General features: G+C 49.1%; 1 protein-coding gene across 3 annotated transcripts; it reads right to left on the reverse strand.

The window, feature by feature from the left end:
• Window positions 1-8526: 8526 nt before the first annotated feature.
• Window positions 8527-17759, reverse strand: LOC118090875 (uncharacterized). 3 transcript variants are annotated; one of them, XM_088651777.1, is made up of 5 exons: window positions 17616-17754; window positions 16649-16808; window positions 14006-14150; window positions 13335-13412; window positions 8527-11794 (listed from the first exon to the last, which is right to left on the reverse strand). In XM_088651777.1, exon 5 carries the CDS (start codon window positions 11632-11634, stop codon window positions 9454-9456), a length of 2181 nt encoding a protein of 726 aa, XP_088507903.1. In that variant the 5' UTR covers window positions 11635-11794; window positions 13335-13412; window positions 14006-14150; window positions 16649-16808; window positions 17616-17754; the 3' UTR covers window positions 8527-9453. The 3 variants fall into 3 exon arrangements, with proteins under 3 accessions (XP_088507903.1, XP_060135328.2, XP_088507904.1); XM_060279345.2 differs by lacking the exon at window positions 13335-13412 and having other exon boundaries at window positions 17616-17759; XM_088651778.1 differs by lacking the exons at window positions 13335-13412; window positions 14006-14150 and having other exon boundaries at window positions 17616-17757.
• Between the last annotated feature and the right edge of the window lie 3689 nt (window positions 17760-21448).

Raw genomic sequence — 21448 nt, forward strand, 5'->3', positions numbered from 1 at the left:
CAAAGTTTGGAGCAATGAATAACCTGGTTCAATCTGGACCAAATACACTCCTTCAGATCCCCGGGAGTCCCTTTCACTGACACACTTTTGTGGAAGGGGCACCTCAAACTTAAAACTGATAAAGCTTGTGGGGCACTAATGAAATTCTGCTTCACGGTGGGTGGACAGTTATTAGAACCTGTGCGGGAGGAAAAATTTAAATAATTTTTATTCGTTTTATAATAAAACACAAAAAATATATTTAAAAAGGGGGGAAATTCTTACAACATAATAACTTTTTCTTTACATCAGTAGGGGACTTCCCCCGGTTCCCCCTTCTGAATTTCATTTCCCTAATCTTATTTGGCAGTTTCTAATAGCTAATCTCTTATACAATACTTCCCTCAAAAACATCTTGAAATTTAACCTATATCCTAAGCAAATGCCGAAAACGTATAACTACTTCCATCAGCAATTTTAAATATTACAATATTTTTTCAGATATAATTTTAATTTCTTCCCGTCTTCCTCCACCTCCTCTTCTTCCCGGTCGCGGAGTCTCCCAGTCAATTCAGCAAGTTCCATGAAGTCCATCATCTTCATTTGCCATTCATCTATAGTTGGTAGACCTTGGCTCTTCCAGTTGTTAGCAAGTAGTAGCCTCGCAGCAGTTGTGGCATACAGAAAGAATGTAATGTCCTTTTGGGGGATTTCCTCCACTACTATTCCCAGTATAAGGCTTCTGGTTTCTTAATAAAGATGTCTTTCAACACTTTTTTCATCTCATTATAAATCTTTCCCCATAAGTCTTTTACTTTGGGGCACGTCCACCACATATGGTAAAAGGTCCCTTCTTTTTCTTTACATTTCCAGCATTTATTGTCAGATGTATGATACATTTTTGCAAGTTTTACAGGTGTTAAGTACCATCTATACATCATTTTCATCCTATTTTCTCTCAATGCAGTACATGCAGTAAACGTAACTCCTTTTTTCCAAAACCTCTCCCAATCTTTGAGCAGTATATTATGCCCCACATCTTTGGCCCAATCTATCATTACCAATTTCACTTGTTCATCCTTCGTATGCCACACAAGTTATACATCTTAAAAAGGTTTTTACTCTATGTATCTAACAATTCCAATTCCAATCTGGATTTCTCTGTTTGAAAACCTGTATTTTTATTATCCATCTTAAACATTTCATTAATCTGATGTTATTGCAACCAATCATTAAGCTTGTCTTTAAGCTGTTCATAGGACTTTAATTTTAATTTATTATCTACTTCAATCAGCAAATCACTATATTTCAACCACTTGGTTTCCATATTTAATCTTTGGTGGACTTTAGCCTCTAGTGGTAAAATGTCACACATTAAAAACTTCCCTAAACAAGGCTGCCTTCAGATGTTTTCTAAATGTCAGGTAGTTGTTTATCTCTTTGACATCTGATGGAAGGGCATTCCACAGGGCAGGTGCTACTACCGAGAAGGCCCTCTGCCTGGCTCCCTGTAGCTTTGCTTCTCACAGTGAGGGAACCTCCAGAAGGCCCTCAGTGCTGGACCTCAGTGTCCGGGCAGAACGATGGGGGTGGAGACGCTCCTTCAGGTATACTGGACCAAGGCCGTTTAGGGCTTTAAAGGTCAAAACCAACACTTTGTATTGTGCTCGGAAACGTACTGGTAGCCAATTGAGTTCTCTCAAGACCGGTGTTATATGGTCTCGGCGGCCACTCCCAGTCACCAGTCTGGCTGCCGCATTCTGGATTAGTTGCAGTTTCCAGGCCATCTTCAAAGGTAGCACCATGTAGAACGCATTGCAGTAGTCCAAGTGGGAGATAACTAGAGCATGCACCACTCTGGCAAGACACTTTGCGGGCAGGAAGGGTCTCATCCTGCGTACCACATGGAGCTGATAAACAGCTGCCTTTGACACAGAATTTACCTGCACCTCCATGGACAGCTGTGAGTCCAAAATGTCCCCCAGGCTGCACACCTGGTCCTGCAGGGGTATAGTTACCCCATTCAGGACCAGGGAGTCCTCCACACCTGCCCACCCCCTGTCCCCCACAAACAGTACTTCTGTCTTGTCCGGATTCAACCTCAATCTGTTAGCCACCATCCATCCTCCAACCATCTCCAGGCACTCACACAGGACCTTCACTGCCTTCACTGGTTCTGATTTAAAAGAGAGGTAGAGCTGGGTATCATCCACATACTGATGGACACCCAGCCCAAACCCCCTGATGATCTCTCCCAGCGGCTGCATGTAGACGTTAAAAAGCATGGGGGAGAGGACAGAACCCTGAGGCACCCCACAAGTGAGAGCGCAGGGGTCTGAACACTCATCCCCCACCACCACTTTCTGGACACGGCCCAAGAGGAAGGAGCGGAACCACTGTATGACAGTGCCCCCGGCTCCCAATCCCTTTAGATGGTCCAGAAGGATGTAACGGTTGATGTTGTCAAAGGCCGCTGAGAGATCCAGCAGAACTAGGAAACAACTCTCACCTTTGTCCCTAGCCCGCCGGAGATCAGGTCCGCTTCTTCCAGGCGTGCCTGGAGTTGTTCAGCAACCACTCGCTCAATCACCTTGCTCAATAATGGAAGATTTGAGCAATAGTTGGCCATATTGGCCACATCTAAAGATGGTTTTTTAAGAAGCGGTTTGATAACCGCCTCTTTCAGTGGGTCTGGGAAGGCTCCCTCACAGAGAGAAGCATTCACCAACCCGCAAAGCCCATTGCCCAGCCCTTCCCGGCTAGCTTTTATAAGCCAGGATGGGCAGGAATCAAGGAGACAGGTGGTTGGTTTCACTCGTTCAAACATCCTGTCCACATCACCTTGCCCAAAAATGGAAGATTTGAGTCTGGGCAATAGTTGGCCATATTGGCCACATCTAAAGATGGTTTTTTTAAGAAGCGGTTTAATGACCACCTCTTCCAGCGAGTCTGGGAAGACTCCCTCACAGAGGGAAGCATTCACCACCCTGCAGAGCCCATCGCCCAGCCCTTCCCGACTTGCTTTTATTAGCCAGGATGGGCAAGGATCAAGGAGACAGGTGGTTGGTTTGACTCATCCAAGCAGCTTGTCCACATCCTCGGGGGTAATGGATTGAAATTGATTCCATGCAACTCGACCAGACAGAGCTCCAGCACTCTCCTGCCCTGGCCTTCCTCCCACGGTGGTGTCTACCTCCTTCCAAATCTGAGTGACTTTATCTGCAAAAAACTTTGCAAAATCGTTGTAAGAGATCTTGGGGTCTTTACAAGGCCCCGATGGTAAAGGGGGTTCCGTTAAATTGCAAACCACCTGAAAGAGTCTCCTGCTACTATTTTCTGCAGATGCAATAGAGGCGGTGAAGAACGTCTTCTTCGCCATTGCCGTTGCCACATGGTAGGCTCGATGTTGGGCTGTAACCCGTGTCTGGTCCGATTCAGAGTGGGTTTTCCGCCACCGGCGCTCTAGCTGTCTCAGTGATTGTTTCATCACCCTCAGGTCCAGGGAAAACAACGGGGCTGTACGACCTCCATGCATTTGGAGAAGGCGCTTCGGAGCCAGACAGTCAATAGCCCTGGTTAACTCCATATTCCACCAGGGAATCAGCTGAAAGGCCATCAGCATGGGATAAAGCATCTCCTACCACTCTCTGGAAACCTTTTGGATTCATTAAGTGGCGGGGGCGGACCATCTGAATTGGTCCCAGAAGGCACACTGCAAACTCTCTTGTGTTCCTCTCCATCGTAGGACCAGCAGCTTTTTAGCTAGAGATGCTTTCAGCCAACAGAGGATAAAGGGACTATTCCATAGCTGCCAAGTTTTCCCTTTTCTCGCGAGGAAGCCTATTCAGCATGAGGGAAAATCCCTTTAAAAAAGGGATAACTTGGCAGCTATGGACTATTCCCATATGGGATAGATTCCACATGTATATACTCTGTAACCCCTTGCAACACAGACCCTTTTTCTGATTGTACAAGCCGGGGAGGTGGGTTGTGGCCCCCGAAAGTAGTACCAAATCCCCTCCATATTCTGGAGCTGAAGTCAAGCATCACACAACCCTAAAACCCCAAACCTCCCTCTTTTGAGAAATCAGCTGTTAAATGCATGCTTCCCTGAAATACCATTATTTTATGAATGAACTCTGCATTTCCTCTGAATGGGCAACAACTGACCAATCGGGATCCTTAGATTTTGCCAGCCAGGCAATCAGATGTTGTTAAACCGCGACCTCTGGTGTCTGGAGTGTGCATTCGGGAGCATACCTGCCAAGTCCGGGTCATAAATATCCAGGATCGGCAGCGCGCGCATGACGCAACTTCCGGTGGCGCTTCGCCCTTCTATGGGCACCAGAAAATGGCGGCACCAGCGCCGGAAGTCGCTTCCGTGCATGACCGGAAATACGTAAAGCGACTGCCGGCGCCGGCGCCACCATTTTCTGATGCCCATAGAAGGGCAAAGTGCCACCGGAAGTCGCGTCACGCAACTTCCGGTCATGCGCGGAAGCGACTTCCGGCGCCGGCGCCGCCATTTTCTGGTGCCCATAGAAGGGCAAGCGGCACCAGAAAAATGGCTGGGTAACAATTGCATTCTCCTCCACAGTCATAGCTGCCAAGTATCCCGATTTAAGGGAAAATACCGGGATTTTCCGCTAAACGGGAGACCGCCGGGAAACGGTAAGAAAAAAGGGGTTTTCCTGGCGGATACGGGATACTTGGCAGCTATGATGGGGAGGGCATCCCTGCAATGCTTAGGCAGGGAAGGCATCTCAGCCTTTGGCAGGTTGATTGAGCGCCTCATGCTGGGCAGACAATGGAAGGAGCTTCATAAAATGTCTCCATTCTGCTTTCGGTTGCCTAGAAGTGGTACAATGTATCTTTTGAACTTGGCTGAAGGGGCAAACGTACAACACCTTCAGAAATTCATATAAAACCAATGCCTCAATCAATTGGTTCCATTCCAATGGCATTTTCCTCCCACTGAGAAGACGGATCTTTGGCACAGCCCTTCTCCATAATCCTACCTGCGTATGGTCAAGTACACCTCACCCCTTCCCAGGAGGAAGAAGAGTAAGGAATAGGAGGTGTTGCAGGGCAACAATGAACCAGGCAGAAATCCATTGGTGGAGGGAATTGGAACCAGGTTCCCTCAAAGCGCAAACTCAGGAAAGTCCGAAGGCAAGAGAGAAGTGTAAATGGTTTTATTCTTCTTTGGGAAGCGGGTACTTAGGTGGTGATTGACAGGAAATAGAATCATAGAATCATAGAGTTGGAAGAGACCACAAGGGCCATCCAGTCAAACCCCCTGCCAAGCAGGAAACACCATCAAAGCATTCTTGACATATGCCTGTCAAGCTTCTGCTTAAAGACCTCCAAAGAAGGAGACTCCACCACACTCCTTGGTAGCAAATTCCACTGCCGAACAGCTCTTACTGTCAGGAAGTTCTTCCTAATGTTGAGGTGGAATCTTCTTTCTTGTAGTTTGAATCCATTGCTCCGTGTCCGCTTCTCTGGAGCAGCAGAAAACCACCTTTCACCCTCCTCTATATGACATCCTTTCATATATTTGAACTTGGCTATCATATCACCCCTTAACCTTCTCTTCTCCAGGCTAAACATACCCAGCTCCCTAAGCCGTTCCTCATAAGGCACGGGTGTCAAACACAAGGCCCGGGGGCCTAATCCGGCCCGCCAGACCTCATCATGTGGCCCGCGTAGCCACCGCCGACAGTAGCCGCTGACAGTAGTTCTGGAGCCTGCGATTGGCCGAGGGTCAAAACCGGGGGCGGGGCTGCAGGCAGAGGCCGGGGCTCTGGAGCCGCGCTGACGGCCTTGGCCAGGGAATTTCAATTTCGAATGAGGCTGAGGGAGGCGGTGGCACAGCGGCCAGACGGGGAAGTGAGATGCAGGAGGAGGAGGAGGAAGCCTGCCGAGGAGGTAGGAAAGCCCTACAGGCGCCGCCGGCAAAGTTGGTGCCGGGACGGAGCAGCGCTGGATTTTTTTTTGGCGGGCTTTGCTGTTGTCTCCGAGAGCGAGTGAGGCAGCACTGGGGAGCCGCCGCCCGCCGCTTCCCTTCCTCTCCTCGGCTGCATCCGGGAGGTGGGTGAGCGAGCGGGCAAAAGGGACGCGGAGTGAGCCTGAGGGGGAAGTAGGCGAAGCGCAACAGCCGCTCTCTTGATGGAGCCGGGTTTCTCTTCCCTCTTCCCCCGTTTTCTCCTCATAGACACTCGGGAGGGTGCCTGGCTTTTGCTCTGCCCCCCACCCCCAAGCCGCCCTTTGGCTTTTCAGTTCCGGCGGAGCTGCTCCCCGGGGGGCGGCCGGGAGGGAGGAGGCGGCGACAGCACGGGTTCCTGCTCTTCCCGCTCTGCCGCCGCCTCCTCTCAGCCCCTCGTGATGTAGGGCTCCAGATGGAGTCGTCTCGCGGTTTGAGTAGGTGGGAGGGGAATTTTTTTTTGGGGGGGGGGAGGTTTTCAAGCCTCCTCTGCCTGCAGTCCCGGTAGGGAGAGGCAGCGGCGAAGATGACAACAGCGTGGGTGGGGGGAAGAGCAGCTCTGAGGCGAAGATGCACGTCCGCTGGGGCTGCCGCCGCCTTCCTCCTCGGGAAATCCGCTGCCCTCCCTCAGCGTGAGGGGAAGGGACTCTGGCGCTGAGGAGGGAGGATGCAAAAGCAAAGCAGGGAGTTGGCGCTGCACCGCATGTTCCTGCCCCTCTCCAAAGCATGGGGTGGGTTGCAGCGTGTGGCATCCTGCCTAGCGGGGTTTGGGTGTGCACAGGGCGGGAGAGGGAAGCCCTCTTTCCATCTGCAGGTTTTTAATCCCAGCAGTGGCTTTCTCCTTCCTGCCGAACGTTTAGTTGAGCCCCCCCCTCCGGAAGCCATCGATCCCCACCTTTTGTTCAAATTTCCCTCGTTTACATCCCCTCCCACACACGCGCCACGACGCAGGAATGTGATCCGCGTGGGGGCGGGAATGAGCTTACATTATTACAAAAAACAGTAATAATTGAATGCAGTGACAATAATTTATGATAATAAAGAGTGGACACATAGTCCTACAGACACAACCGGCCCTTTGAGGGTGACCAGACTGCTGATGCGGCCCCCGATGAATTTGAGTTTGACACCCCTGTCATAAGGCATTGTTTCCAGGCCTTTGACCATTTTGGTTGCCCTCTTCTGGACACGTTCCAGCTTGTCAGTATCCTTCTTGAACTGTGATGCCCAGAACTGGGGTGATTGATGGGTGGGTGAGGGACTCATGTTACCCCATGACCACCACTCCCTCTTTATGGCATATTTGTCATGTATTGATTATGCTGTTGGAAAATGTATTATGGGAAAGGGGGAAGAGGTATTGAAAGTCCACACAACCCCATTCCTACTCTTTGTGTGTTTGAACCTTGTTGCATGCAAATATCATGTTTACTGACTGCTGTTTTGCATCTTTAATGTGGCTGGAGACTCCTCCTTTTGCTGACCCTGGAGGGATCCGCGGGGAGTAAATCCGCACCTCAGGACATTTTCCTTCTCAATGCTTTTCCACCCGAGTCTCACCCTCTTACCAAAAAGCCTGACACCAGGCAATGGGACAGGATTGTGACTCCTTCCCTCAGCAAACAAAATACCACACACACACCCCAAGATACTGAGGTGCCCTGAGGGCTGTGCAGGATCCCCCAATCCTTGAAATGAAAAGGGGAGAGGCTCATGAGAGCTTGAGGAAGCAGGCGGGGAGGGGGCCGCACAGGCTCCAGAAGCTCCTTCTTGCTGATTCCTGGAGTTAGGAGTGATCTAGAGTTAGGAGTGAGCAGGGAGGGGGCAAAGTTTGCTGATGGCAGCAAAATGTCCAGGCTTGTTCAAACAAAGAGAGATTTGCAAGGAGATCCAAAAGAGCTCTCCAAAGGGAGTGAATGGGCAGAAAAGAGTTTGTTGTCAATGAGATTAAAGTGATGCGTCCCCCCGCTTACTATCATGTACAGGTTCATGGGGTCTGAACTGGATTTCTCTATGTCCTCTAGGAGACCAGGGGAGAGGGGAGCTGGTCACAGCAGGAGGGGGGAGTCTCTCTGGATTCTTCAGCAGCCAGCCTCCTCTCCAGGCCTCCTCTCCAGGCCTCCTCTCCTGGCCCCCCTCCTCTCCTACCTCTGAGTGTGAACTTCCCTCTGCCCCAGCCTCTTCCTGCTCACCAAACCCCGTTTTCTCCTCAGCTTCCAACCCCCCCCCAAGTCTGCTCCCTTTCCCCCCTCTTTCTGCTCATCATCATTCCACCACCAGTCCCCGGGCTCTGAGTCTTCTTCCCTTGTGGGCCCCCCAGCTGGTGCCCCCCCCCTGAACCCAGCCACCAGCATCAGCCACGGCAGTAAAATCAGTATGATAGTAATACGCACTGTGGTCCTATCCTATGGTAGGAAAACTCCCGAGTAGCATGACTGAATAAAATCTTCTGGGACTATGGAGAAATACTATCTTCCTCAAACCCCAGAATAAGCAGCAGCTCTGGGGTTGCAATAGAGCAATTCCCACGCTGAGGTCAAAAACACACACAGAGGCAGCAGGACGTCTTCAGTAAGAGTTTATTGAGCTTTCAAAGCATACATTTCTCCCTGGGTCCCCAGTGAGGCACAAAACCTAGCTCCTGGGCGCAAATCCAGTTTCAGCACTAAAAAAATACACCCCACAAGATATCTAAGTCAGGCACACACACCAGCAGAAGGGAGCAAGGGAGGAGAGAGGCTGGAATGACAAACTGCAATGGAGGTGTGTGTTTCGCTTCCTGTCATCTGGGAGGGAAGTCAGCAACTGGGCATCTTCAGGGGCTTCACGAAGCAAAGCTTTCTGCCAGCTGCTTCCAGGCAAATGCACATCCCAGAAACACACACTGTGATTCGCGGTGTATTGCCATATCAATTGTTTTTCAAAGGTTATTGCGATGTGGCCTAGAAACTGGTATTGGACAATATATCTCCCAGCCCTAATCCTCACCACCAGCAATCCAGATCCACCCTCGCTCCTTCTCTATGAAAAGGTCATTTTAATCTTAAGTTATAATCACATTGTTTGACATTGCCTTCCAAATTTTATCACTATACAATGTTACAAATAAACACCACAACTTCACATAGACATCATCTGTTTAAGACTGCTGAGAAAAAGAAAAGAGTGGACTCTGAGAGGAACACGTTCCGCACTCCATACATCTAAATGGGTCCTCCCCTGTGAGACTCCCTAGATGTTCCTTAAAGCATTCCATTATAACTAAATAACTTTCTGCAATCTTTCCTTTTAAATTGCTTATCCTCTTTGAGTTTGTTGTTGGTTTGTACGGTTTCAAGTCTAAAAGTTATTCCTGTCTATGAGTCTGTTGATGTGGGACTTCCAGTCTGACTGAAGCCATACAATTAAACGGTTTCTCCCCCACTGTGTCTGCGGATGTCTTCCTCACCATTTTCACTCTGACTGAAGCTTTTTCCGCACTCCATACATTAAAATGATCTCTCCCCTGTGTGAGTCAGTTGATGTCTTCTGAGGTGTCCACTCTGACTGAAGCTCTTTCCACACTCCATACATTCATAGGGTTTTTCACCGGAGTGAGTCTGCTGGTGTAATTTAAGGTCTCCGTTCTGACTGAAGTTCTTTCCGCACTCCGTGCATTTAAATGGTTTCTCCTCTATATGAGTCCATTGATGTTTTCTAAGGTATCCATTATCACTAAAGCTCTTTCCGCACTCAATACATTTAAATGGTTTCTCCCCTGTGTGCGTCCGTTGATGTTTTCTAAGGCTTGTATTATGACTGAAGCTCTTTCCGCACTCCATACATTTAAATGGTTTCTCCCCTGTGTGAGTCCGTTGGTGTATATTGAAGTGTCCACTCTGAGTGAAGCTCTTTCCGCACTCCATACATTGAAATGGTTTCTCCTCTTTGTGACTCTGTTGATGGATTCTAAGAGTTGCACTGAAACGGAAGCTCTTTCCGCACTCCATACATTTAAATGGCTTCTCCCCTGTGTGAATCCGTTGGTGAATTTTAAGGTTCACATTCTGACTGAAGCGCTTTCCGCACTCAATGCATTTAAATGGTTTCTCCCCTGTGTGAGTCTGTTGATGTATATTGAGTTGTCCACTCTGACTGAAGCTTTTCCCACACTCCATACATTGAAATGGTTTCTCCTCTTTGTGACTCTGTTGATGGATTCTAAGAGTTGCACTGAAACGGAAGCTCTTTCCGCACTCCATACATTTAAATGGCTTCTCCCCTGTGTGAATCCGTTGGTGAATTTTAAGGTTCACATTCTGACTGAAGCGCTTTCCGCACTCAATGCATTTAAATGGTTTCTCCCCTGTGTGAGTCTGTTGATGTATATTGAGTTGTCCACTCTGACTGAAGCTTTTCCCACACTCCATACATTTAAACGGTTTCTCCCCTGTGTGAGTCCGTTGATGTTGTCTAAGGTTTGCATTGTCACGAAAGCTCCTTCCGCACTCCATACATATAAATGGTTTCTCCCCTGTATGAGTCCGTTGATGTATATTGAAGTGTCCACTCTGTCTGAAGCTTTTTCCGCACTCCATACATTTAAATGGTTTCTCCCCTGTGTGAGTCTGTTGATGGCTTCTAAGGGTTGCATTGAAACAGAAGCTCTTTCCGCATTCCATACATTTAAATGGTTTCTCCTCTGTATGAGTATATTGATGACTGATAAGATTTGCATTGCAAGTGAAGCTCTTTCCACACTCCATACATTTATATGGTTTCTCCTCTCTGTGAGTCCATTGATGTATTCTAAGGGTTGAATTGAAACTGAAGCTCTTTCCGCATTCCATACATTTATATGGTTTCTCTCCGGTGTGAGTCCGTTGATGTCTTCTAAGGGTTCCACTCCGACTGAAGCTCTTTCCACACTCCATACATTTATATTTTTTCTTCCCTGTGTGAGTCTGTTGATGTGCTGTAAGACTCGCTTTGAAACTGAAGCTCTTTCCACACTCCATACATTTAAATGGTTTCTCCTCTGGGTGAGTCCCTTGATGTTTTTTAAGGTATCCATTATCACTAAAGCTCTTTCCGCATTCCATGCATTTAAATGGTTTTTCCCCTGTGTGAGTCCGTTGGTGTTTTCTAAGGCTTCCATTACAACTAAAGCTCTTTCCGCACTCCATACACTTACATGGTTTTTCCCCTGAATGAGTCCGTTGATGTTTTCTAAGGTTTCCATTATCACGAAAGCTCTTTCCGCACTCCATACATTTATATGGTTTTTCACCCGTGTGAGTCAGGTGATGTGAACTTAAGTGTCCACTCTGACTGAAGCTCTTTCCACACTCCATGCATTTAAATGGTTTCTCCCCTGTGTGAGTCCGTTGATGTATTCTGAGGTATCCATTATCACGAAAGCTCTTTCCGCATTCCATACATTTATATGGTTTCTCCCCTGTGTGAGTCCGCTGATGTCCTCTAAGGTGTCCACTCTGACTGAAGCTCTTTCCACACTCCCTGCATTTAAAAGGTTTCTCCCCTGTGTGAATCCGTTGGTGCATATTGAGGGATCCGCTCTGACTGAAGTTCTTCCCACAGTCCCTGCATTGGAATCCTTCCTTGCCCATGTGAGTCTGCTGATGTGTTCTAAGTTTTCCACTATCATTGAAACTTTTTCCGCTCTCCATACCTTTGAATGGTTTCTCCTCTGTTGGAGGTCATTGATGTGAACTGTGTGTGCTCATTCAGTGAAGCATATTCCACATTTCACACATTTTAATTTCTATTCCTAATGAAACAAAAGGTGTCTTCTCCATCACATTCTTCAGAGTGGGAGGAAAGGAAATCCTGTTCGGGTTTTAAGGAAGAGAACAGAGAAATAGAGATCACATCAACCGCCATTAGCACCTTCTGTTATTTCAACATCTCCTACATTCCCCCACCTCCTACCCATGTCCTGAAATTTTTAGGAAATGTAAATGCAATGATATCAAATGATAGTAATGCAGCAGCAACCTTTCCTAATCCTCAGTCATCCTATATAATAATGTCCAAGTTGTCCCTGCGTCCAAGCTGTCCCGTGTGTCCCTGGGTCACTGCGCATGTCCCCCAGGGACACAGGGATTGGACAGCAGAGACTGCGCGCGTGCACTCTCCCCCCCCTCTGCCTCCTCCAACCGCCACTCCCGCCGGACACTGCCTCACTGCAGGGCACGTCAGGGAAGCGAGGGTGGAGGCCGGCGAAGGCCTCCTCACAACCCTCCCTGGCCGTGAGGAGCGGCGGTTGGAGGAGGGGGGGGAGAGTGCGCGCGTCCTTCCTGTCGGCGGCTGGGGGAGAGGAACGGAGGAGAACGCAGCGCTTTCTCCTCCGTTCCTGTCCCCCTGCTGCCGACAGCAAGGACAGGTCCCAGGGTTCAGAGAAGCGCTGCGCAAGCGCTTCTCCGAACCCTGGGATGTCTTCTTCCTGTCGGCGGCTGCGGGAGAGGAACGGAGGAGAACGCAGCGCTTTCTCCTCCGTTCCTGTCCCCCTGCTGCCGACAGCAAGGACAGGTCCCAGGGTTCAGAGAAGCGCTGCGTAAGCGCTTCTCCGAACCCTGGGATGTCTTCTTCCTGTCGGCGGCTGCGGGAGAGGAACGGAGGAGAACGCAGCGCTTTCTCCTCCATTCCTGTCCCCCTGCCGCCGACAGCAAGGACAGGTCCCAGGGTTCGGAGAAGCGCTGCGCAAGCGCTTCTCCGAACCCTGGGATGTCTTCTTCCTGTCGGCGGCTGCGGGACAGGAACGGAGGAGGAGAACGCAGTGCTTTCTCCTCCTCCGTTCCTGTCCCCCTGCCGCCGACAGCAAGGACAGGTCCCAGGGTTCGGAGAAGCGCTGCACAAGCGCTTCTCCGAACCCCAGGATGTTCTAGCGCCCGTTATTAAACGGGCTGAAATATACTAGTCATTAATAAAGCAGCATGATCTGGGAATACAGCCTTTGCAAATCCATTGTTTCCTCACAGGAAAGGCAGCTGCTCTCTGTCTCTTTCTCTGGTTCCTCATTCCTTTGGACATTTCCCATCCTCTGCATCATAATCCTCCATCCACCCCCACCCCCCCGTTTCCACCTCTAGATCTTCATGAATCACCTGCACAGTCCCATTGGCCTCAGGAGGCCCATGTGGACCATTCTGTAAGACCCAGGGCTATGTCTTTCCCAGCGACTGTGGTCTGGGTCAGTCAGAGAACTAGTGACAAGGCTTGGGGCTTGGGGTCAGCTGAATGGGTGCTCAGGGAAGCTCCTGTTCTTGGAGATGGACCTCCGTCTACATGCCTCACATTGCATGGCGAGAGTAGGAGGAGCAGAAGGAGAAGCAGTTGGAGCCTGGGAATCCCAGACAGAAACACCCACCTCCATTGTTCTTTATAATAATGATGCGCTGCCTGATCTCATGCCCCTCTTCTGACGCAGGACTATCCTAAACTGGCACTGAAAAAGCCAGATATTAAAGGCAAATGGATAACTGTACATAGTGGAAACTTTAACATTGCATATGTAATATTCATTGTGTTATTTCTGGAGCCATGAATTTATTCCTGATCCGTCCTAAATATTGTAATTATAGGATGTCTTGGGGTGTTTGGGACCCAGGTGGCGCTGTGGGTTAAACCACTGAGCCTAGGGCTTGCTGATCAGAAGGTCAGCGGTTCGAATCCCTGTGGCGGGGTGAGCTCCCGTTGCTCGGTCCCAGCTCCTGCCAACCTAGCAGTTCGAAAGCACCTCAAAATGCAAGTAGATAAATAGGAACCGCTACAGCGGGAAGGTAAACAGCGTTTCCATGTGCTGCTCTGGTTTGCCAGAAGCGGCTTTGTCATGCTGGCCACATGACCTGGAAGCTATACGCCGGCTCCCTCGGCCAATAATGCGAGATGAGCGCGCAACCCCAGAGTCGGTCACGACTGGACCAAATGGTCAGGGGTCCCTTTACCTTTACCTTGGGGTGTTAGAGGAGCGGTAGTACCTTTGGTGGGGGACATGTCATGCACTAATTTATCCACCATTGGTCTGCACTCAGCTCTCACCTGTGGCTTCCAGAAGCTGTCAGTGTGTAACAGGAGCCACAATCCCAGGAATGGCTTCAACCGGGCGGCTAAACCAGGTGAGGATAGCTGCTGGGTCTCAAATCCTGGGTGGGTTGGGGAATTATGCTGCAGGTGAAGGCAGGCCCTGGTGGATGGAGAGGATGAGAACAACAGTGAATCCCACAGTTAAGGTAGATTCTTTTCTTTGCTGCAGAAGAAAGTGAAGGGCAGATGGGGCACGTTGAGAAGGAAAACTCTCGTCCGAAACCTCTGCTGCCTCAGGGGTTATCTTCAGGAGAAGAAAAGGCTATGGAGGAAAAGCTACACAAACCCAGGGCGGAGTCTCTAAGACGGTTGGATGTGCCCTACACACCTTCTTCATTCAACTCCTGCAGCTAATCTGGTGTCAAACCTACTGCTCTGCTTTCCTTGGCACCATATCATCCAGGCTGAGAAGGGGGTCTTGTTCTCTAGGCAGCCCAGGAGCCCCAAACACTCTGCCCAGGTTTCCATTGCTGCTAACACAGCAGTTTCAGGCAGAGAGATGAGCTCAGATCTGTGGATCAAAGTCTCTCCGATGTGGAACAAGGAAAACAGAAGCGCTATTTACATCATACAGTACGTCAATGTAAAAGTATTCAAAATATTTGTCTTTTGAAGAAAAGACCACCAAGTATCCAATGGCACCTTCAAAGCTAATGAAAGTATTGTGCCTGGAGCTTTTGTGGGCTGGAGGAGCAGGAAAGCTCTTGCCACCATGATGCTTCCAACGGGGATTCAGACCTCATCATGGGACTGAAACTGCCGTGGTTGAGCTGCTTGATTATCTCCGATGGGCTAGAGGCTGAGGGGGAAGCTGTTTCCTGGTTCTGCTGGATCTCTCAGCAGCTTTGCAGACCTTTGGCCATAGTATCCTTCTGGACCCCCTAGGGGAGTTGGGGACCCTGTTATGCAGTGGTTCCCCTCCTTCCTCCTGGGCCATGTCCAGAAAGTGGTGTTGGGGGATGAGTGTTCAGACCCCTGCGCCCGCACTTGTGGGGTGTGTCAGGGCTCCCCCCTCTCCCCCCTGCTTTTTAATATCTATATGAAGCAACTTGGAGAGATCATCAGGGGGGTTGGCTGGGTGTTCATCAGTATGTGGGTGATACCTAGCTCTATCTCTCTTTTAAATCAGAGCCAGTGACGGCGGTGAAGGTCCTGTGTGAGTGCCTGGAGGCGGTTGGAGGATGGATGGCGGCTAACAGATTGAGGTTGAACCCTGACAAGACAGAAGTACTGTTTGGGGGGGGGGACAGGAGGCGAGCAGGACTCCCTGGTCCTGAATGGGGTAACTATGCCCCTGAAGGACCAGGTGTGCAGCCTGGGGGTCATTTTGGACTCACAGCTGTCCATGGAGGCACAGGTCTTTTCTGTGTCCAGAGCAGCTGTCTATCAGCTCTATCTGGTACATAGCTGAGACCTTACTAGCCTGCAGACTGTCTCACCAGAGTGGTGCATCCTCTGGTTATCTCCTGCTTGGTCTATTGCCCACCTGCTCTACATGGAGCTCCCTTTGAAGGTGACTATGAAACTCCAACGAATCCAGAATGGGGCAGCTTGACTAGTTACTGGGAGAGTTACTGGGAGCAGCCACTGAGACCACATAACACTATTCCTAAAGGATCTTCCCTGACTCACAGTGCATTTCCGAGAACAATTCAAACTGCTGGTGCTGACCTTTAAAGCATCTGTGGGATGTGAAAGACAAGAGCAGTCAAGTACAACATCCCTAGCGTGGACATAAAAGGGGATGTCTGGACCAGCCAGTCAGAACTTCCTGTTTCTCCTAGGCTGGGACAGACTTCCTCTGCATGTGGCTAGAGGTGGGCGTGACCTCACCTGCCCAGGTGACAGAAGAGCAGGACTGGTCAGCCATCTCTCTCTCTCTGCTTAGCTTAAGATGCTCTCTTGGCTTCCAGCTTCCGACCAAGAGAGGACAAAGGCGCTATCTCCTTATGGGAGAGTTTCCAGGTGTATATTACATTTGTAAGTTGTCTGCCTTCTGGGATCCATTTGTGAACAGAATGTGTGAGTAAATCCTTTTAATATTTTTATAGAAGACTGTGTCGTGTCTATCTTTTTATGAAAGAAATTACCAAGGGGAAATTAGCAAGGAAACTTATTTTAGAGGCTTTAGCGAGCCTGAGCAAATGCATCCGCTGTGGAAGTTTAAAAAGGGAAATGTTACTCAGCTAAATTGTACAACTTGTTAACACAAGTTGGAAAGGATATACTGGTAATCAAACAATATATCCTCTCCTGCATCCCTGAACATTCCCACATTGTCATGGTTGCATTTTTCAGGCATAGAAAAGTACAGATCTAATGTATAGTGATAATTCCTAACCTATTGGTTCAAGAAGGTTCTGATAGTTTTACTCTGTATGATTCAATGGTGGTGTTTTCTCTAGATCATGGGCAGGCAAACTAGGCCCCGGGGGTATAAATACTGATGATGATCTTGTGGTTGTTGTTTTTTAGTTAATTTGGAGTTCGTACTGCTATATCAGCTCATGAAATGTTATGGGTTGCTGTAAAATATAATCCCACCCATGACTCTCATTCACATACAGTCTATAAATTTGGGAAGGTCACACGCCTCACCTGTGCTAATACTGGCAATCTTTGGCCCGCATAGGCACACCCTGTGTGTAGAGCCTCCAGCCACAGGCACTGTCTATCATGAAAATGGGTCCTTCGACTGGGACAGTTGCTTTCGATGCTGATGGGTGGTATCTCAGCTTGTCAGTCACTCTGACATTGCCTACAAAGAATAAGAGGAACAGAAATGCTTTTGAGGTGCAACTTCCATATCAATCCTGAGAGTCTTTCCACGGACTCTGCATCCCTGTTTCTGATGACAGGTGTACATTATCATCATCCTCAATGAACCAGGCAGTGGGAAAGACACTTAAAGATGGGAGCCTGAGAGAGAGGGAAAGATTTATGGCTGCTTCCTGGGTGGGATTGTGGAAACAAAGAGCCGCTTTCCTCCCCTCTTCCTCTCGGGATTTCCTCTCCTCTCCAGGGGGGCCAATGGTTGGACTGGGCAGAACCGCTGAGTCTGGACAGGGGAGGGGCTTATGGGGTGGGAAGAAGACAGAGCTTGCAGGAAGGAAGAGGTGGGGAAACTGGACCCCCCCCCTTCCAGGGATCCCTCTCTGGTCCCCTTGAAGGGGTGGCCCATTCCTGGGCGGCAGAGAGAGGCCAAAGCTGTCCCACCGGAGAATCCACGATGGAGACGTCCCCCTATAGAATGGTCTTCCTATCTCCCCCCCTCCCGCCAATGCTGCCCTTCCCTGCCCCCTTCCTCTCTCCCAGAGCCTCCCCTGCGCCCCCATCTCTCCATCCGGAGGGACCGCCCCAAGTCAAGCAGGGGGGGGGACAGGGGGGTCTCTATCCCTCGTGCCCCTTCATCCTTTCGTGGCCCACCTCTCTCTGCAAGGAAACCCCCCTTCGCAGCACCGTGCAGGGATCCAGACCCTCCCGGTGGGGCCCAGGGAAGGTGCTTTGGGGAGCTGGCGGGGATCTCTGGGTCCTTTTTTCTACCCCCCCCCCGCAGCCCCCTTACCTCTTTGCCCTCGCTCGCGATCCTCTTTCCCACAAGGGGGGGGGGTTTCCCTGCCGCCCCTCCTCCCCTTTGTAAATGCGCGCGCCCCTAGAGCAACGGTGCAGAGTAGCGATCCGGCGTAGGAGCTCCACTTCCGGGAGAAGCAGGCAGGTTGGGAGGGGGCTCTCCCCCTCATTCCGGAAACAGCGAGGAAGAGGAGGAGGAAGAGGGGCAACGTATGGTGGGGGGATTTGGGGTAGTGGGGGTGGCATGAGAGAAGGATGGGCTGGGAGGGGAGGGGAAGGTTTGAAGGGGGGGGCAGGACAGGAAGGTTTCCCCCCTCCCCTCTTCCTTCTGTGGATCAGGAGAGCGGGGGAGGGGCTGATCCCGGCAATCCAGCAGCAAAGTGGGGTGTGTCCCCCCACAATGTTTCTAGGGTTGCCAGGCTGAATAGAGGCCAGGACTTCTGTGCCTTTAATTGCCCTGCTCTCTTTTGAGTCTGGAAACCTTAGAGAGAAACCAGCAGACCCTGTGTTTAATTTCCAAGCAAAGGGTCTGCAATTGATGCAATTGATGCTTTTGAATTATGGTGCTGGAGGAGACTCTTGAGAGTCCCATGGACTGCAAGAAGATCAAACCTATCCATTCTGAAGGAAATCAGCCCTGAGTGCCCACTGGAAGGACAGATCCTGAAGCTGAGGCTCCAATACTTTGGCTACCTCTTGAGAAGAGAAGACTCCCTGGAAAAGACCCTGATGTTGGGAAAGATGGAGGGCAGAAAGAGAAGAGGACGACAGAGGACGAGATGGTTGGACAGTGTTCTCGAAGCTACGAACATGAGTTTGACCGAAATGCGGGAGGCAGTGCAAGACAGGAGTGCCTGGCGTGCTCTGGTCCATGGGGTCACGAAGAGTCGGACACGACTAAACGACTAAACAACAACAACAAGTCCTGTCCTCTATTCAGTCTGGCAAGCCTAAATGTTTACATTGCAAAATATTTCCCTCCCCCACCCCACGCCATGAGATTAGATCCATCTGTGTTGTGGGTGTTGGTACTGTTCAAACCAGGGAGGGGGGCAGTTAGAGGAAGCCCCCCCCCTAAAAAAATCCCAAGTTCCCCACACAGCGTCTAACTAAGGCCAGGACAATGACTATTGACACAGGCTGATCCCGGCAATCCAGCTGCAAAGTTGAGTCCCCCCCCCCCACAGTGTTTACAGGGAACCAGGCAGAGAGCCTTCTCGGTAGTTGGGCCTGCCCTGTGGAACGCCCTCCCATCAGAGGTCAGAGAGAGAAACAACTACCTGACATTTAGAAAACATCTGAAGGCAGCTCTGTTTAGGGAAGTTTTTAATGTGTGACATTTTAATGAAATTTAATCTTTGTAGAAGCTGCCCAGAGTGGCTGGGGAAACCCAGCCGGATGGGCGGGGTACAAATAATGAATTCCAAAATCTCTGTCATGGAACATGGAATGGAAATTGTAATATAGGACAACTCTGAATCCTTGGTTTAAAGCAATGTATGCTGGGAGAGGCAACAGGGCAGTCTGGGTCTTTAACAGCCCTGGCCCTGTCTCTCTCTGCTTCCCAATTAGCTGTCTGCAAAGGAATGTGTTAATTGCCCTTTGGCAGGAAGAAGCCCGGGTGATACCTATTACCTTGTGGTATGTAAGGGGGAGGGGAATGAAAGGCCAAATTAAATAATCCCTTCCACCTGAGGTCGACTCGCCCTCTACGAAATTAAGAAGGAATGCGGGAAATATCTTTACCACCTGCCAATATACAATTAGAGAATAAAGTTAAGACAGCTGAAAATGGATGGGCTACATCTAAGGCCATTGGTAAAAGTTAATTGATCTGGTGTTCTCATTGGTGGGATCGTGTAACCCCACCTGGTACCTTTCGGGGATAAAGATGTGGTTACAGGTAGGTAGCCGTGTTGGTCTGGATCGAAGTAAAATAAAAAAAATTCCTTCAGTAGCACCTTAAAGACCAACTAAGTTTTTATTTTGGTATGAGCTTTCGTGTGCATGCACACTTCTTCAGATACAGTGAAATGGAAGTTTCCAGGCACTTATGTAGAGAAGGGGTGGGGAGGGGTGGGGATGGGGAGGGGGGATCACTCAGAAGGGTGGTGGAAATGGGTGATTGACTGACTGATAGCTGTTGATGACCGCAAACGACTGCAAATGGTTTTGCATGAAAAAGCAAGGGTTGAGATGGCTGAAGATCGCTTATCATGTATAATGAGATAAGAATCCGATATCTCTGTTCAAACCAGGTCCCTCCATGGTTTTGAGCTTGGTGATAAGTTGCAATTCAGCAACTTCTCTTTCCAGTCTATTTCTGAAATTCTTTTGTAGTAAGACAGCTACTTTGAGATCTTGTATAGAATGTCCTGGGAGATTGAAGTGTTCTCCTACTGGTTTTTCTGTCTTCTGGTTCCTGATGTCAGATTTATGTCCATTTATCCTTTGGCGTAGGGTTTGGCCTGTTTGTCCAATATAGAGAGCTGAAGGGCACTGTTGGCATTTGATGGCATACACAATGTTAGAGGATGAGCAATTAAATAGTCCTGAGATGGTATGTTGGATGTTGTTGGGGCCAGTAATGGTGTTGTCTGGGTGTATGTGGCAGCAAAGTTGGCATCTGGGTTTATTGCAGGCTCTGGTACCAGTGTCCATGTTAAGTCTGGTGGTTGTATTATTGTGGGTGAGGAGTTGTTTAAGATTGGGTGGCTGTCTGTAGGCAATGAAAGGTCTTCCTCCCAGAGCTTGAGAAAGGGAGCGGTCATTGTCCAGGAGAGGCTGTAGATCTCTGATGATGCGTTGTACTGTTTTAGCTTGGGAGCTGTATGTGATGACTAGTGGTGTTCTGTTATTTTCTTTTTTGGGTCTGTCTTGCAGCAGGTTCTCTCTAGGTATCTGTCTGGCTCTATTGATCTGTTGTTTAACTTCGTGTTAGGGCAAAATTCTGGGTGCGAGGTTGCTCAGCTGCCCAGCTCGTCAGGCAAGGGCCTGCGGTCGCTGCGGAGTGTAAAGGAAGGCGTCCAGCCACAATCCGGAGCAAAGTTTTATTACTGCGCAACAGGTTCAATGCAAGACTGAGATGAGCACACAACCCCAGAGTCGGTCACGACTGGACCTAATGGTCAGGGGTCCCTTTACCTTTATATGATGAATGGAAAAAGATGTTAAAATGTATGTTTGGGAAAAAAACCCCATAAATTTTATTATTAAGTTTAATTCCGGAAAGTGTGCCGAACGATAGAAGAAATATCATTTTATATGCGTGTGGAGCGGCCAGAATGTTGGTAGCCCAGAACTGGAAAGGAGATAAAGTTCCATCTATACAGGAATGGTATATTCAACTGGTGGAATATATGAATTTAGCAAGGTTGACGGTGATAATTAGGAGAGTCCCCAAACAAAAAATTAAAAGAGAGTGGAGTTATGTGGAGGATTGTTTTTATAAAGAAGGTATAAGTTCGAAGTGGGTGATTTGTTTGGATTAAAATGCACAAGTTGATAAAGGAAAATAAGATATGGTATAGGATATTCAGCTGATAAGGGAGAAGCCTGGTAGAAATTTCACATGAGAAGGGAACCGATATTAAAATGTTTGGAAGTTAAATTTTAATCTGTATTTTTTTATTTTTTCGTTCTTTTTTTGGCTTTCTTTTTCTCTTTCCGTATATAATTGGTGTAATTTGTGCTGATTTGATTATGTTGTGTTATACTGTGTTGTGCTGTTGTGTTGATTTGTGAATTTTTAATAAGAAATAAAGATGATTTTTTAAAAAGAAGATGGGGCAGAAATGGGTCTGGCCTGGCCACTGGCACCCATGGGCG

Source organism: Zootoca vivipara, chromosome 9, assembly GCF_965207765.1.
Source record: "Zootoca vivipara chromosome 9, rZooViv2.hap1.1, whole genome shotgun sequence".
In the NCBI taxonomy this organism is placed as follows: domain Eukaryota; kingdom Metazoa; phylum Chordata; class Lepidosauria; order Squamata; family Lacertidae; genus Zootoca; species Zootoca vivipara.

Bases quoted from the DNA above. Each gene is read 5' to 3' on its own strand.
- LOC118090875 (XM_060279345.2), bottom strand. From the start codon at position 11,634: ATGGAGAGCGGAAAAAGTTTCAATGATAGTGGAAAACTTAGAACACAT.